Source organism: Lipophrys pholis (genome assembly GCF_963383615.2).
Source record: "Lipophrys pholis genome assembly, chromosome: 21".
NCBI classification, from domain to species: Eukaryota; Metazoa; Chordata; class Actinopteri; order Blenniiformes; family Blenniidae; genus Lipophrys; species Lipophrys pholis.
In genome coordinates, this window is record NC_137649.1 from 10075165 (window position 1) to 10090842 (window position 15678).

Sequence of the window (15678 nt, forward strand, 5' to 3'; positions counted from 1 at the left end):
TCTCAACATACACAAAAATTCATTGACATGATGATATTATACACAATGCTAAAGGTCTCAGGATAATAGTTTCTGAGAAGGTGGCCATGCTGCTGTGCAGAACGCATAAAGATCTACACTGCTCTGTTTAAAACAAAAAAACGTCAGGGTTTTTATGGAAAGCTGGGTGGTTTCCACCGGCTCAATGCTAACTTCAAGAATAGCAGTCCCTTTAAAGGCACGCGACCAGCAAGGATAGGGTGAGAAGTTCGATCAGAAAAGATGAAAGACGCAGCTTTGAAGTGTGAAAAAACAGAGTGAAACATTTAAGAAGTAGAGTTAATCCATCCATCCTTCCGTCTTCTATATTGCTTTATTCAACTTGCAGTCGGGGCAATGGAGCAACTCCTGCTGACTTATGGGATGTTGGCCTAGGTAATCATGCAGGTTTGTGACCCCTGAGCAAGGCCAATGGCCTCAAAATATTCCCTGGTCAAAACCCATTTTTGGATTGAAGTTGGGATAACATGCAAACTTCACACAGAAAGGTCTGAAAGCCCAGATTAAAACTCAGGACTTGGAATGAGGCAAGAATGCTTTCCACAACACCACTGTGCAGCTTCTCACATAAACTGTTTCTGGAATTTCAATCCAAAAAATGTCAATTCAAACTACAATGTCCTCTGTAGAAGGAGCAAACTGTTCGATGTCTCCATATTTGTGAAGGAACTAACAAGACTTTCAAAAAGCTACAAGACATACAACTCTGAAATGAACGGTAGAAAATGCCTCAACAGTCGGGAGTCACACCAAGACAGAGATGACAGAGATGACAGAAATGCTAATGGGTGTGTATCAACTGCTGCAACTCAAACAGGCCTTTGTTTTCCGGGCTGAAATTACACAGTGGTAACGTCTGTGCAGCAAACTCATAAAAGGTCGCCTGATGAAAACATTCGATGACCTTTTGGATATTTTGGAATAAGTAACAACAGCCCTGTAAGCCCTCATGTTACCCCACGGCACGCTGGCTGAAACATACTTTAGCTACTGGGGGAGAGAAGAAGAGAAAAACTGCAGCCCCGCTCTATTTATTGACTTGAACGGCTGTAAAATAGTTGTGGTCTGGCTCAACAGAACACTTTATTATCACCAGATGAATTGCTCCGCTCACTTTCTGCATTCATCACATTTGAAGCCGTGATCACTGAGCATGTGATGCATTATCATTCACACACCAGCGCCCACAGAATCAATGATATGACAAGCTCTAAACTGGTAATGAAAAACATGTGGTTACATCAAGACAACAAGTATTGAAAGCAGATGAACTCATGGTTAAAAATATCGAAACAATAAGTATTGTGCATCCAAAAAACTGAGGGGGCAAACATACCCCTCAGAAACACAGGCCTTTATTATTCCCCCACTCAGTCCCACTCCCGGCAGTAATACGCATCACTTCCTATGGGGAGAGGACGCGTGCCAGGAAAGTAAACCTATGGTTGGACCAATCAGAGCATTATGTAAAAGAGTTTTCCAGCCGTCATTCCAGGGTGTGTGAAGTATGTGCCCAGGGGCAATAAAAACTTAAGAGGCGGTTTCTGGATTTTCTAAGTTCTTACTGAAAAACCTCTGAAATGAGCTGCCTCAGGATTGCATGTGACTGAACAGCACCGCAAGACGAGAGGGGCTGAAAAACTGGAGTGCACATTCAAATCGGAATGACTGATAAAGCTGCATTTCACTGAAATACATGGTGTCAGGACGAATCCATAACAAGGGAAGGTTGTGCATTAACAGAAGTTTATTCAAATCAAGCTGATTGTATTGTACAACTACCACAGATGTTAAGCATTTAAACATATCGGCCCCAAACTTCAGCCATTCCCCCTCCACCGCATGTGCCTTAAAGCAAAAAAAACAAAAAAAAAAAAACCTTTTCCATCAAATCTGTGCTCACACACCCAATTCCCACCAATTCATTCCCCCTTTTCCTTCTATCATGGTGTTTCCATCGAGTTGCTCGGTCTGTTGGATAATGTGAGACGGGTGAGTCATGGCTTCGCTCTCTATTTGCCTGTGCCTGCTGTTTTTTTTCATGGAGAGAATGAAGGACACCTCTTTTCCTAATAGTGGACTGACTCATTCAATCTGGCAACACGCAACAAGAAACTTCACAATATTCCCGGTTCGTGTGCATAGCGAGATCGAAGCACTTAGAAATTGGACTTTTTGCACACCCAGTGTCTTTACATGAGGAAAGACGGGGAGCTCGGGCAGTCACTGGGGAGAAAATGTCCCAGCTGGTCCGAAGCATCATGCCCGCTACTAAAATAACTGCACCACCGGGCATTATCTCAGGATTGGATTACACAGTTGTTCTATAGGGACAATGGAGGCCTAGAGGTTAGGAAAGCAAGCTGGAAACTGAAAATCCACTGGTTCAAATCCCACTGCTGACAGTGGCTCCCTGCCCTTCTCCAGGTGGTCTGGATCAAACCTGCTTTCTGTTCCCAGAGTCACAAACAAACATGCAGAAGCTGCTTTTAGTCTTAATACACCAAATATTAGGAATGAACTTCAACAAACCTGCAGGGTGGCTACAGATTTCAAAAAATATATAAACAAATAACAAGGTTAAATACCTTTCTGTTTGCTGCAGCCAGTTAAGTAACAACTCATGCCATGCTGCACTGTTTTTCAATACTTTTCATTCTGATTTATTCTTCTGGTTTTTCTTTTATGTTTTAGTAATCATTTTATGCTCTTATCTCTCTACGTTTTAATTGATAGTTTGTTGTGAAAGCAAAACACTTTGAACCACCGTGTTGCTGAAATGTGCAACACAAATAAAGTTTGCTTGCCTGAACTAGGCCCTTGAGCACGAAACTGATCAAACATGTAGATCACATGATCCACTGTAACAACATCAGAGAGAAGTGGCTGAAACACAAACCCCATTACACAGTTTTTCTAAATGGTCAACACAGCAGGTCCAAAAGCTTACATCTAAATAGCATTGCACATACAGCATATGGTTTTTCAAAGGTTTAGCCTTTTAGTGGAAAGGTAGACAACAAGGTTTTACCTAACTAATTATCTTCAAAAAGATAACTTCATGCAATGAAATGCTTAATCTGTGCAACTTTTATCCTTCAAGTTGGTACAGTTCAAGATACCAATACATGTTTGTTTGTTTTCGGTCGTCAATTATTTCTGTCAAAACCAACATAAATTTGCAAGACATTGAGAAATCTAATTGGTCCAACTTAAAATTCATAACAGTGTAACAGTTGCAAAAAATATTACAGACTATGTTGTCATATTCACTTTTGTCTTACTATTATGAGCCTGACGTACCCCAAAAGGAATCTCCCACAATGGCTTAATGAATAATTTAATCGTTTTAAGTTGAGCCAGCGTGTTTCTTTTCACAGTTTCTACAGACTGAGAAGAAGAAATGATTGAACCATTTATCAATCCACAAAAGTAATTCACATATATTTTTTCACAGCTTCAGCAGTCTCAAAGAACTTTACATTGTCAGTCACACTCACTCACAGACTTCTGGTTTGTTTTCCAGTTTCATGTAAATCTTTTATAGCAGGTTATAAACTTAAATTGTTCATTTGAAAGGAAGTGAAGTGTACTTCATGTGTGCACAGCATCATGAAAAACAGAAAAGGAACTAAGCACTTTTGATTTTAGCAATAAATTCCTCAACTTTGATCCAGAGTCACATGATGTAACGGTACCATAAATCTTACCTTGGCACTGAGACCTGGACCCGAGTCCTCAGCCTCCACTTTGAATTTGCGTGGCAGGGTCTCTACTTCTCTGATGGCCTCCATGCTCACGTCTTTGGGCAGCACGGCAAAAAGCGATGTTATGTACATGATGATGGACTTCTTATCTGGTAACTGCACTGCCACGTCTGAGAGAGGGGGGGAGCAAAAAGGTGTGTGTGGGGACGCAGGACGGAAACATGAGGGGATTTAAAGTGCGCATGAGAGGCAGGTGGACGATCATATGGGAAAAGGCTTGGGAAATGAAACAAGACCAAATGTATTAATTGAAAATGGCTTTGATACAGGCCTGGTACTACTCCTCTTCAGTCACAATTTACAGTTTAACTCTGTTGTACTTGTATAATGACAATAAAAGAATTCTATTTTATAACATAAAAACAAGTGTTTTAGTTTGGACAACTCGGGCACCTGCATCTAACTTACTACAGATCTATAGCCAGGGCCCACATGAAGGTTTTCATTCCTCTGAGTTTATCCAACTACTGGCAGGACATGAAGGTGAACAGAAACTACGTTTTAATAAGCAGGAATTTCGGACAGAAAAATTTATGTCACTCCTTTTTTTTTATATATATAATATTTTAAAAGGCTGCTGTTTCCCTGCTGTATCCAATTATTCTACAATTCCATAAAGCCCACTTAAGGTTTCTGTTGTACATATTAAAACATAGTTTTTTTTACAAATTTTCACTGTTTATAACTGAAAGGCTGATATGTTCACATGTGATTTGCTCTCCCTTCTTGGTTGCTCTGCTCAACTCAGATGTTAAAATACATTTACTCTATGTATCTTGTCCTATCTGTTAGTGAAAAAGCTGTAATCTCTATGGGGGGAATAAATCTAATTGGAAATATTTCAGCAGCCGATCCCACACTGCTCCCTTCCAAAGATTCATAAAGAAAACATGTGCAGTTTATTATCTTGGGCATGACAGTAACCTCGAACAATCCACGTCAAACAGCCCGTCATCAGAGACTTTTACCTTAAAATGGAACAACTCAAAACCGCTAATGGATTGTTCTATGAATGTTTCAATGTTGCTGGGGAAAATGTGCACTTTCAGTATTTTTGTGACTGCCTTTTCTACATTAGAGAGCTAGATTTTATTAGAAAATGTATGAAAGCAGTAAATGCAACAGGAATTCTTCAGTTGCACGCACCACATCCCTGCTGCTGCATGAAGACAGCAGGTCCTGTCATGTCCAGCCAGTTGAGATGCTTTTCATCTTGTGCTGCATTCACGCTTCAATTGATCTGACTCAAAGTTTGTTCGCAAGTAAAAATCGTATCAAAGAGTTAAAGTAGCCCAGAATAGCAATACCTTCAGGGTCCAGTAGTCTCTCGATAGCTAACTGGTCTTTGGCTACAGTGAAGGCATGATCCAGGCGCTCCACGGGGCTTAGTCTGAGGACCTGATCCCAGCTGAAGGCTTCTGGCCTACAGTCGCAAAACAAAAAACAGCAACAATAAGAGACAGTTTCAAACATACAGACAGTTTGAGGTTATTTATGATCCATATGCGTTAACGTGTACAGTTTACAAAGTGAGTTTTTATGTGAAGCGAAGCACAAAAACTTTCAAAAACAAAAGATAGAAACTTTGTTGTGTTCACGGTTCAATAACATAACAATAGACTACTTTTCTGATAATCGCCCTCGCAAATTTTAATGTGTCAATTTATGAGGGGTTCACAAACAGGACTCTTGCCTGGGCGCTGCAGTGGGGGACTTATGTAGAGGCCAGTCGGGTGTGGAATGTGTGCGTTCGGTGATCCACCTAAAGCCCAGGCCCAGGTCTAAACCAACACGGGGCTTTCTCACAGCTCGCAGGCCGGCGTGCATCTGTGTGCATGTCCTGACTCATGACAGGGGGTTACAGAACGGGGGTGGGGAGGGCACCTCTGACACTGGGCTCCCTCTTTTTTCTTTCACTTACAGACAACAGCGTGGGCACACACATCGAGCATGAGCAAACAGTGACACGGCAGGCGTAAATAGAGCAAGTCAGGCAGGGTACACACACCCAGCAGGCGCTGACCTGTCGGAGTGACCCTCTGCCACTGCCACGGCTGGGGTATCCTCTCAATGTGACCCTTCCTCAACCCTCACACAGAAAGAAGGTTGCTGCACAACTGACCTTTCTAACCTCCACAACTTGGTTTCATGAAATCCTTTATTGATCATTGTCCATCTGCCGTTTGGCTTATGTTTGCAGCCTTAACTTGAAACTTCAGTTTTCAAGCCGGGTGACTTTTGTCTCAGTAACAGATTTAACAACATGTCTGAAATGTAACGATTCAAAAACTGTTCCTGTAGAGCACAATATAATCCAAATGAAACATAATCCATCTCAAAAGCCTGATATTACTGGGGAGTTTTCAAGTTTTTACAACACCATAGCATCCAAATATTTGCCCCACATTTCCAGTTTCACAGTGTTTCTTCACCTGAAGTGGTGCAGGACGCCGTTGAGAGCAAGACCATCAGTCCAACTGGTGGTGAAGTTCAGCACGTTGACTTCAGGGTAAGAGCGGGTGCACTGCCGTACCCAGCTGAGCAAGATCTTTTCACTGTTGGTCTGCTGCAGGTTGGACATAATGTCCTTCATGATGTCTTTTACCTACAGCAAAATGAGAACAAACAAAGATACACAACACAGATCAATAAGCAAGAACAGTCCCAAACAGTCTTGTGCCTTCTTATTCCTAAGTTTAGTTAATATAGTCTGGTTGGCATATAAAGTTACTCTAATGTCCGATCGTTACCAGCTGTGTATGGAGAATAGGAGCATTTGCAGTCATTTTAAGCAACAGGTTATGGAAAGAGGTGCTTCTCAAAAGAACAAAAAAATAAGATGATTGCATAGTTCAGAGGTTGTGCACTAAAATAACAAAATTCTTCATACCCACACTGAAAGCAAAAAGGTCTCTAGAACAAATTATTGAACTGTAACACAAACTCCAAGCTTTGTGTCTGACCAGAGTGATGTCAACATTAACCGAAGACTGAAAAACTAATATTAAGGGAAATGACAGACTGTGCTCTTCTATCAGAACTTCTAGATTCACGGTGTTCACCAGATGTTTCACATTCAAACCCATGAAGCAGTGAAAGATGGGTTTGTTTGCATGCATGCACTCATGTGTGCACTTCAATGCTCATTTTCCATCATGAGCATTTGTGATCCCTGTGGAACCTCAGCGAGCAGTGAGCTCGTAAAGCAAACATTAATGAGCCCGTGTGCATGTGTAGGTGTGTGTGTGCGTGCGTGGATGTGTGGAAAACGCTCACCTGCCAGTGTAGAATAATACTCCATATGAGGCCCAAGGTCAGTTTGTGGTTCCCATCAACGATATCAGTTCCTCCTATGTTCACTAGATCAACCTGAAGGAGGAAGCAGACCATAATACTCTCACATATCTGACCCAGATACATTTAAAATATTTAAAAAAAACAGAATACTTTGAGTCCCTTTTAGCCACAAATAGTTTAGTCCATGTGATTATTAATATGAAGCTGCACTGCTTTCATCTGTAAATATACTTTGATGAGTACAATGAGAGGACCTCCCCTTTAAAAGGACTGCTCTGATCAGAAATAAACATTTCGGTTTTCCTTTGCAGCTTGACAAATGATACTGCCTCACAGCTCAGCGAGCGTTCACTCGACTGGAGCTGCATTCTCCTGTCCTGTGCATTTTAACCACAGAGTGGATCACGCCAGCCTAATTACACCCGTCCAGCGCTTCCAATGAAGTGTGTCTACAGATTTGTCAGACGTTTAATCACACAAGGTGAGGCCGAGACTGTGGCCTGATTATACATAAATATTTTGCAGAGGATCAGGGCATGGAGTGGAACATGGGGTTAACTGTCTGGCCAAACTATGATGTGATCACTCTCTCGATGCAGAGCTGACCTCTGAACCATCCAAGTCCTTAATTAGCCTCATGCTGCTGAACCAGCACTCCTCATCTTTCTCACTAAACACCACTCATACATACAAGCCAATGATAAATGCTGTTTTTATACTACATATTGTAATGTCCATAAAGCCTTCTAAAGCTTCTGTCCATTTGCGTCCAGTGCACAGGCTTGTGAGAACTCAAGCCAATTTAAGAAAAAAAAAGTTTTGGGCTCATGCAGGAGTCAAACCAGCAGAGTTTGCATGCCAACCCCAGCCTCTGTTACGTTCTATGAGCATGCTTCACCACTCATCTCCCACTGCTAAGGTCAGGGCATTATCAGCAACTATTATAGCCACAAAAGAGGACGAAAGAGTGGAGTGAAGCATTCAAATATAAGGCACCAAAATGGATTTCCAGTCCTGTATCGCCACAGAAAACTGTTAAGTGAGACTGTGCCACCCGAACTGAAAACGTTATTGTGAAAATATTTGCGGGTTTCTACTTCATCATAACACGACATCATCTCATTTTACTGTTTACAGTTCTCCTTTTTCTACTTCGAGTATGAAGCTGCAAATAACTCACCAGTCTTCTAAATAAACGGCTGAAAAAAAATAATGTTTCAGCATGAACCGAGCTGCAAAAAAAGAAAAGAAAAAAAAAAAGAAAAGAAACAGGTACTCACATTATTTTGATGCAAGACTTGAAGCACTTTGTTGACATTGTTGAGTGAGTGCACTCTGGTGAAGCCTCGCTCTTTGGTCTGAGGAAGAGGAAATACAGCAGAAATCAGCTGATGGGCTGTTCACCGTTCAACAGCCAAACATCCAACGACGTGACTCTATGCAATGATGGAAATGTTCACTTTTAGTCCACGCTTCCTTGGGCAACTCGTGCAGCTAACAGCTATACGTGGAGTCATTTTCTTAATTAAGCAGAAATCAGTTAGTTGGGGAAAATGAAAATATGACATACTCATTAACAATCATTCACCTCGCTGATGGTAACTATAACCTTGCTGCTGGTTAAAGCCAGGGAGTACAACATGGGAATCCACTGTTAAAGTAAGTTATCACTCAGCAGAGTGTTTCACGCCATACATCCATTCAAGCCATTAGCCTATCAGCAATGTCCACAGGCCAACTTATGGAAAGAATGACGGGATGAATAGCTGCCAACTGCAAATCCCTTTCAAGTCGGCACATAGCTCGACCACTCGTTAGCACTCAATTATAGAATTAGTATTCTGCTATCAGTGTGTGTGTGTGTGTGTGTGTGTGTGTGTGTGTGTGTGTGTGTGTGTGTGTGTGTGTGTGTGTGTGTGTGTGTGTGTGTGTGTGTGTGTGTGTGTGTGTGTGTGCGTAAGAGGCAGTTGGCACTTCATACAGTTGCAGGTGCGAGAAAGCTGATATGCTGCTGACGGAGTGGCAGAGAGATGACACAGGCAGGACAAGGAGACAGTAAAATAAAAATGTCTTCACACATGCAAAATGAAGACATTTGTACAAAGAAAACACATTTTTATTGTTTACATCTTCTATTTCATAATTGTTTATAATGATGTAGCATAAAACAGGTATACAAAAAGTCTTTTCTGAGTTGTGAAATATTGCAAGAAGCAAACATATCAAATGGTGCCGAGACTCAAACGTTTTTACTTGAGCTCCCAAATTTGCGCATAGCAAAGATCTCTGATCATCCAAAACTAACAGTGAAGCCAAACACCAGCCATGTAAGAAGGACCCTTAAAAACCCAGTTTTTCCAGTTTGCTCCAGATCCAACAAAGTAACTTAATACTAAGCCCAGGGCAGAGAAGGCCAGGCCACCCTATTGGACTTGGAACAACCAATTTGGAAAATAGTGAGACGTCACAATTAGCAAAAGTTTGTTTGCAAAACATTTGTTTGAAAATTTGGAATGAGCGAAATCAGCATTCATCCATCTCCGATAACACTTCGTCCAGATCCAGGTCACAGGGTGCTGGAGCTGATCTCAGCTGACTATGGATGAAGGTAGTGTTCACCCTGGTCATCTTTTGTTTTTGCGAGAGGAAACCTTCGCACACGCACAGGAGAACATGCAAACTCCACACAGAACCTGATGAAAGTGCTCACCACTACACCACTCTAGTGGTTCGCTCTCTCATGTGTGCTTATACAGTAATATTAAATCAAGGAGTCAAATCCCCTTGTTTGTCTGCGGTGTTTAATCATATAATTACATTCAGTGATGCAACATAAACAATTGGCGTTTACGCACGCTTGTGCTGACTTGAATGATCTCTGCAGTCACATTTCATTGTGCTCATATCATTCCACTGCATGTACCGCCAAAGTATCACAGGCTTTTCAATGGCTTTGCCTCCACTGTTTAAGTCAGCTCTTTATGTGCGCCCCACCCAAGTAATGAATTTGCCAAGCTTGTACTAATGAAGTGTAAACACGGGTCATGATCGTCGTGATGAGGCTGATAGAGAAACACAAACTCACCAGGACTGTGCCAGTGAGCCCCTCCAGCAGGTCCAGCAGCTTCCTCCCATCCCTCAGGTCTGAGAACATATCTTTGATGGGCGTCTTCCCCGTCTAATGGGAGAAAACAACACAACTGGAAGGTTGGGTTCTGACTCAAAGTCTGACTGTGGCTGAGAGACAATAATCCAAACGTCACTGTCGTGAAATGAGCATTTCCACATAATAGGAGCTTTGAATGCTACTGGCTACGGTCGACCTAACAGAGGATTTTAAGAAAATGCCATAAACCATAACAAAACTGGATCCAGTTATAGGGGAGATTGTAGTGAAAGACAAGGAGACGTCACAGTCTGAGTGGCTACAAAATGATGTGTGTTTATTCCAACGAAAACAGGACCACACGCAGAAAGGTGATTAACACTGCTGCTAACAGCTTCTATCACAATTCTCAGCAGGTCTGATTGACATTTGTTGCTTCAACAAATTATACTGAGACACTGGAAATTCACCTGTAAAAAACATTTATAGGGAACACTTCAATGTTTCAACAAGCTGGAGCGAGTCACTGGATGGCAAGGTAGCTTTTCGTCAAGCACATACGGTTGCTTGTCAGACTGTAAAAGCCTGTAGTAGACGTGATGCTGCAGTATCTGGCACATAAACTGTCTGTATTGTGATAAAACAAGTGTATTTGTAGAAGCAAAGTTGGATGTTCATCGCTGTTTCCAATTACCTTTGAGAACTGTGCATTAATCCATTTGGTGAAAGTTTTCTTCTGTACTGCGTCATGTTCATCTGCAAAAAATAAAATAAGAAATGAGAGGGTGATGTTAACAAGGTGAACAGGTGCATCACAAATTGGACATCAGCAGTAGGTACAGCCAGTCTTTTTTTTTTTTTTTTTTGGCGGGACGGCAAGTTAAAGAATAATAACACTTAAAGTCCATTTGCACTTGTTTATTTTGGGAAACACTTGTGGACCAAATTCAATCTCAAAATGACGTGCTGGTAATTGTGACCGAAGGCACTGAGGCCTAAAAGCCCCCCAGAACAAAGTAGCTGGAACATCAGAAAATTACAGGAACAAAACATAGATGAGGAGGCAATTTGACGACGGGTACAAAATGTCAAACGGTGCTTTAGCGTCAGACGTAACCCCCCCCCCCCCAAAAAAATGATACCACTGTGACCACCTTCAACCATTCACAATGGTTGAATCTGAATCTCTGCAGAAAATATTTCACATTCCCTTCCCACTTGACTCCCTCTCTCGCTGCTCCTCCTTTATTCTAACATGGCTCTCTAATAAGGCCTCATTGTGTGTCAGGCGAGAGGGTCAGCTGCTTTGAAGTGCCTGGGCGATGGCTCGCCCCTGTAATGGATCATACTCGCTCATACAAAACCTCAGACCTTCAAGGAAGGGACTTCTTGACCCCGTCACACATGAAGGACAAGTAAATTTAATGTACATTTCTTTCACATGAGCGGGATAAATGATGACAGGAGAATACATTTAGTGGCACAAGGAATCCTAAAATTATATAGGTAATAGTTTGTCGAGGAAATACGATTCGGATACCTGCGTTTAACTGGGTAAACACATAAATATCCGCCTCCTCACTTGGTAGCAAGAACAATATTAGTCTGTTAGTTCCTGTTTTGAGTGGTCGACTAGTTTTAATTAAAGTTAGGTTTAGTCGATAGGCACCACTAAAATCCCTCATGCATCAACTCTGTGGTGGTAGAAAACATATTAAAGTATATGGTAGAGAAATAATAAAGTACAACCCAGCATTGACTCAACAGTAACAATCTGACACATCAGTGAGGTGGTGGAAGGATCCTGCTGCGTCCTGCAGCTTTGATTTACATTCGGTTTCGTTCCTTTTTCACCTGCCTTTCCTGTGACCTCCTAAATAACCAGTTCATTAAGCTGTCAGTGTGTTTCAGAATGCTACACCCGAGGGAACAGGTCAAAGGAAAGAAGTGCATTCACATCTGCTTCTTAGCACCGGGTCACACTCCGACTGTAATCGGGGTTGGGGGGGGGGGTGGCGTAAACTGCCAGTGTCACCCAACCAGCAGGTTGTGTAAAACACCATGAACTGAACAAAAGGTTAAAAGGTTATGATCACCAGCCCCAGCAGTCGTTGGCTTCTTTGTTTGGGGTGTGTTCAGAGTGTGTTCAGCCGCCGGCTGGGTGAGAAGGGGCATGAAAACAAGAATGTTCAGCAAAGAGGAGGCCAGAGATAGGGTAACAGAGGTGAAGAGGTGAGGCGGCGGCTTTTGAAAAAGAGGGTTTTGGGGGGGGATTTTCTCCATTAAACGTGGTGACCCTGAAAACTTTAAATAACAAGTAGACAACCAGCGAGTGTCTCTGCAGTTTCCATTTTTGATATTTGACACAAATCAAAGGTTGGAGACTCGCTGTTTCTGAACATTGAAGCATCCAGTTGCCCCCCCCGATAGTGTTCCGTTAACCGTGTGTGAGTGTGTGGATGCTTGTGACAGCAAATGAGTGTATGTGACTGATCATGTGGATCAGGTTAAGAATGCTGAATTGGGGAAACTCTTGTTTGCAAGCTTCTTTCTTCATGTGATAAAGAAAGGAAGACGACAGACTGAAACAACAATAAAGTAGAGTACATATGCAAAAAGACTCACCTGAACAGGTGAATTTTTTTTCATCTATGGTTTGTATTATGGCTAATATAAGTTGGCACTGGCCTTAGTTTTTGACACTTCTACGATTCCTGTGATGTTTGATCACAAATATTTATGTATTTCTAAAAAAAAAAAAAAAACATTCCAGAAGAGGGCATGGCCTGCATTTAATTAATATTTTCAAAAGCAAGTTATGCATTTCTTACATGCAACTTGGAAGAGAACCCGGCTATTGCTGAAGAGACTTTCCAAATAATCTTCAATGACAGGGGCTGACAAACAAAATAATCTATTCGATTGACAATTGAAAATGGGGAACTGGATTTTGGATTTTATGTGAAGTTAAAGGACCCCTTGTTAAAAGAGATAAAGGCTGACTTAAAAACACACAGGAGACACAGACTGGATCATGTTGAAAATTTAAGTGACACCAAGAGTTTAAAAAAAAAATGTCCATGACAAGGGCAAGCAAGGCGATAAGAGGAAATAAAGACCAAACACAAAATGACAGAGGAAAGATGAATGAGCCCAGAAATAATAAGAAACGGAGACGCCGGCAGAGAAAAAAGTTGGCACGATCACTGAAAAAACAACTTGTATAAATCAAGCAGCCAGGTATAGTACGCTTTCAACACAATATCAATTTTCCTTTTATGAAAAAACAAAAAACTGCACCCATGTGGAGGCCTCCTGTCTTTACAGCGTTATTGGCACCCTGCGGAGGGCCTCTGAGGCCCCTGAGGAGAGGAGAGGAGAGGAGAGGGTCCCTGTGGGCTCAGGTCTCCTGGGCGCTCTACCTTGACAGGACAATAAACCCGATTCATGCCCGCTGCCCCCCCCCCCTCCATCTGTCTGCTTCTCCTAGTCACCAAAGCACAGGAATGTCTTACTGCTGGACCCATCAAAGAGGCAACCTGTGTGTGTGTGTGTGTGTGTGTGTGTGTGTGTGTGTGTGTGTGTGTGTGTGTGTGTGTGTGTGTGTGTGTGTGTGTGTGTGTGTGTGTGTGTGTGTGTGTGTGTGTGTGTGTGTGTGTGTGTCCAAACTGTGCATATGTGTGAGCAATTTGGGGAAACATCTATATCCTAACAAAGAGAAGTCTGTTTGAATATACACCACTGTAAATCAAGAGCAGTATATCCAAGAGTACTAACAATATGATTTATGATAAATACAAACACTTAAGTAGATTATTTTAACGTCTTTGTGCCTTGAGATTTGTTCTTCCTCTTCTTCTCTGTCAGTCCATTTAACTTGTTAATTTAGGTAATGGCATATTTTTTCGGTCTTTTGTTATATGTATATTGTGCATACTGACGTTACTAGAAATGTTTGATATATATAGTGCAGCCAATACTTGCCATATACACCAGTTATCTCGTTTACATGAATGGCCGGGTGTTTTTGACCTAATCAGTGAGAACACTTCAAATTCGAGCCTCACCCAACTGTTGAAGTTTCACGCTGATGAGGCCAAAGTACAAAACAAAAACTATTTTGAAGAGAAACAATCTTCAGGCAGTGGAAGGGACCAGAAATATATTAACATCCTGCATTTAATTGGGACATATTACAAACTCAGCGGGTCATCCTCGGGGCAGGATCAGTAAAACTAAACACCTGCTGTTTATAGACAGCACATCTGATATGGCAATACTGCAAAATAGGATTTAAAATTTTTAAAAAAATCTAAAAATTAAAAAATGCCACCCGAACATACAAAATGTGTTTTCATAAAAATAACGATGGTTAGAAACATAGCAAGTCATATCCGTTTTATATGCGTGCGTGGATCCAAAACAAATCTCAAAGGTCTAGACATCAGGGTAAAATAACTCTTTTGCTATTTTTCTTATACAAGCAAGCAAGAAAACCACAAAGATCAAATGATGATGAACTCAATAAAAGCAAAGTGATCTTAAATCAAATACTGTATCCAGAGTCCAGAGTAGCCAGTAACAAATCAGTTATATTTGTAAACGTATACAAAGTGAATTCCTTCATATAAAAAAAAACCTTTATTGACTTAAACTTCATATTTGCATGAACACCATTCAATAGGTAGAGCTGTTATACTGAGAAGCAGCAGTGTTGAATGTGATGTTGCTTTACACAAACTGTATTTATTGGTTGAAAGCTATAAAAAATCAAACTACGATTTATTTCATGACTCAGCGTTATTTAATTATTTTCTTTTTTTGTATTACCGCCTGTGTATAATATTGTCTTTCTACATCACCAAAGGTTGTATTCCTTTGAGATATGTCGTTGGGGATTAATAAAGTACAGTGTGTAGGTATTTTCTTGGATGTGAAACACACAACCACTAATAATATGCAGAATGAGACAAAAAAAAAAATACAATATCATCTAAAAGGAAATGTGTAGCTTGTTTTCATACAGAAGTCAGCCCTCTCACCTGGGCATCCCGCTCTCTCATGTGCCTGGATCCAGAACTTTTTAACTAACTGGCCTCAAACTGTGAGACTCGCCCCCACCCCCCTCCCCCCCCCTCTCCTCCACCCACACAACAAGCACTGGCACCCCTCAGGGCTGTGTGCTGAGTCCCCTCCTGTATCGTCTCTCAACCGACGACGAGAGGCTCCACACCTTCTCTACTAATCTCTCCTGGACAAACACATCACAGCTGTTACCAAGAAGTCTCAACAGAGACTAGACCAACCAGAGGGTTCGCAGGAAGAACAACCCGGCCACTGAATTGCTGCTGACCTTTCACCGCTCGTCCATCCAGAGCCAATTACAGTTTGGTACGGGAGCAGCACTGAGGGGGCTACAGAGGTTAATCACAACAGCACAGAAGATCGTTGGCTGCCTTGTCCCCTCCC

At 41.7% G+C, this 15678-nt stretch overlaps 1 protein-coding gene across 5 annotated transcripts in view; it reads right to left on the minus strand.

Moving 5' to 3' along the window:
* Positions 1–15678, minus strand: part of utrn (utrophin) — a gene marked incomplete at its 3' end in the record, with an annotated part of 191344 nt that overhangs the window by 158385 nt on the left and 17281 nt on the right. For all 5 annotated transcript variants that reach the window (XM_080490632.1, XM_080490631.1, XM_080490633.1 and 2 more), the window contains 7 exons: positions 10904–10965; positions 10189–10281; positions 8384–8461; positions 7083–7175; positions 6239–6411; positions 5114–5229; positions 3750–3916 (listed from right to left, as the gene is read on the minus strand). In XM_080490632.1, coding sequence (XP_080346758.1) covers positions 3750–3916; positions 5114–5229; positions 6239–6411; positions 7083–7175; positions 8384–8461; positions 10189–10281; positions 10904–10965 — 782 coding nt within the window. The remainder of the gene's footprint in view (positions 1–3749; positions 3917–5113; positions 5230–6238; positions 6412–7082; positions 7176–8383; positions 8462–10188; positions 10282–10903; positions 10966–15678) is intronic.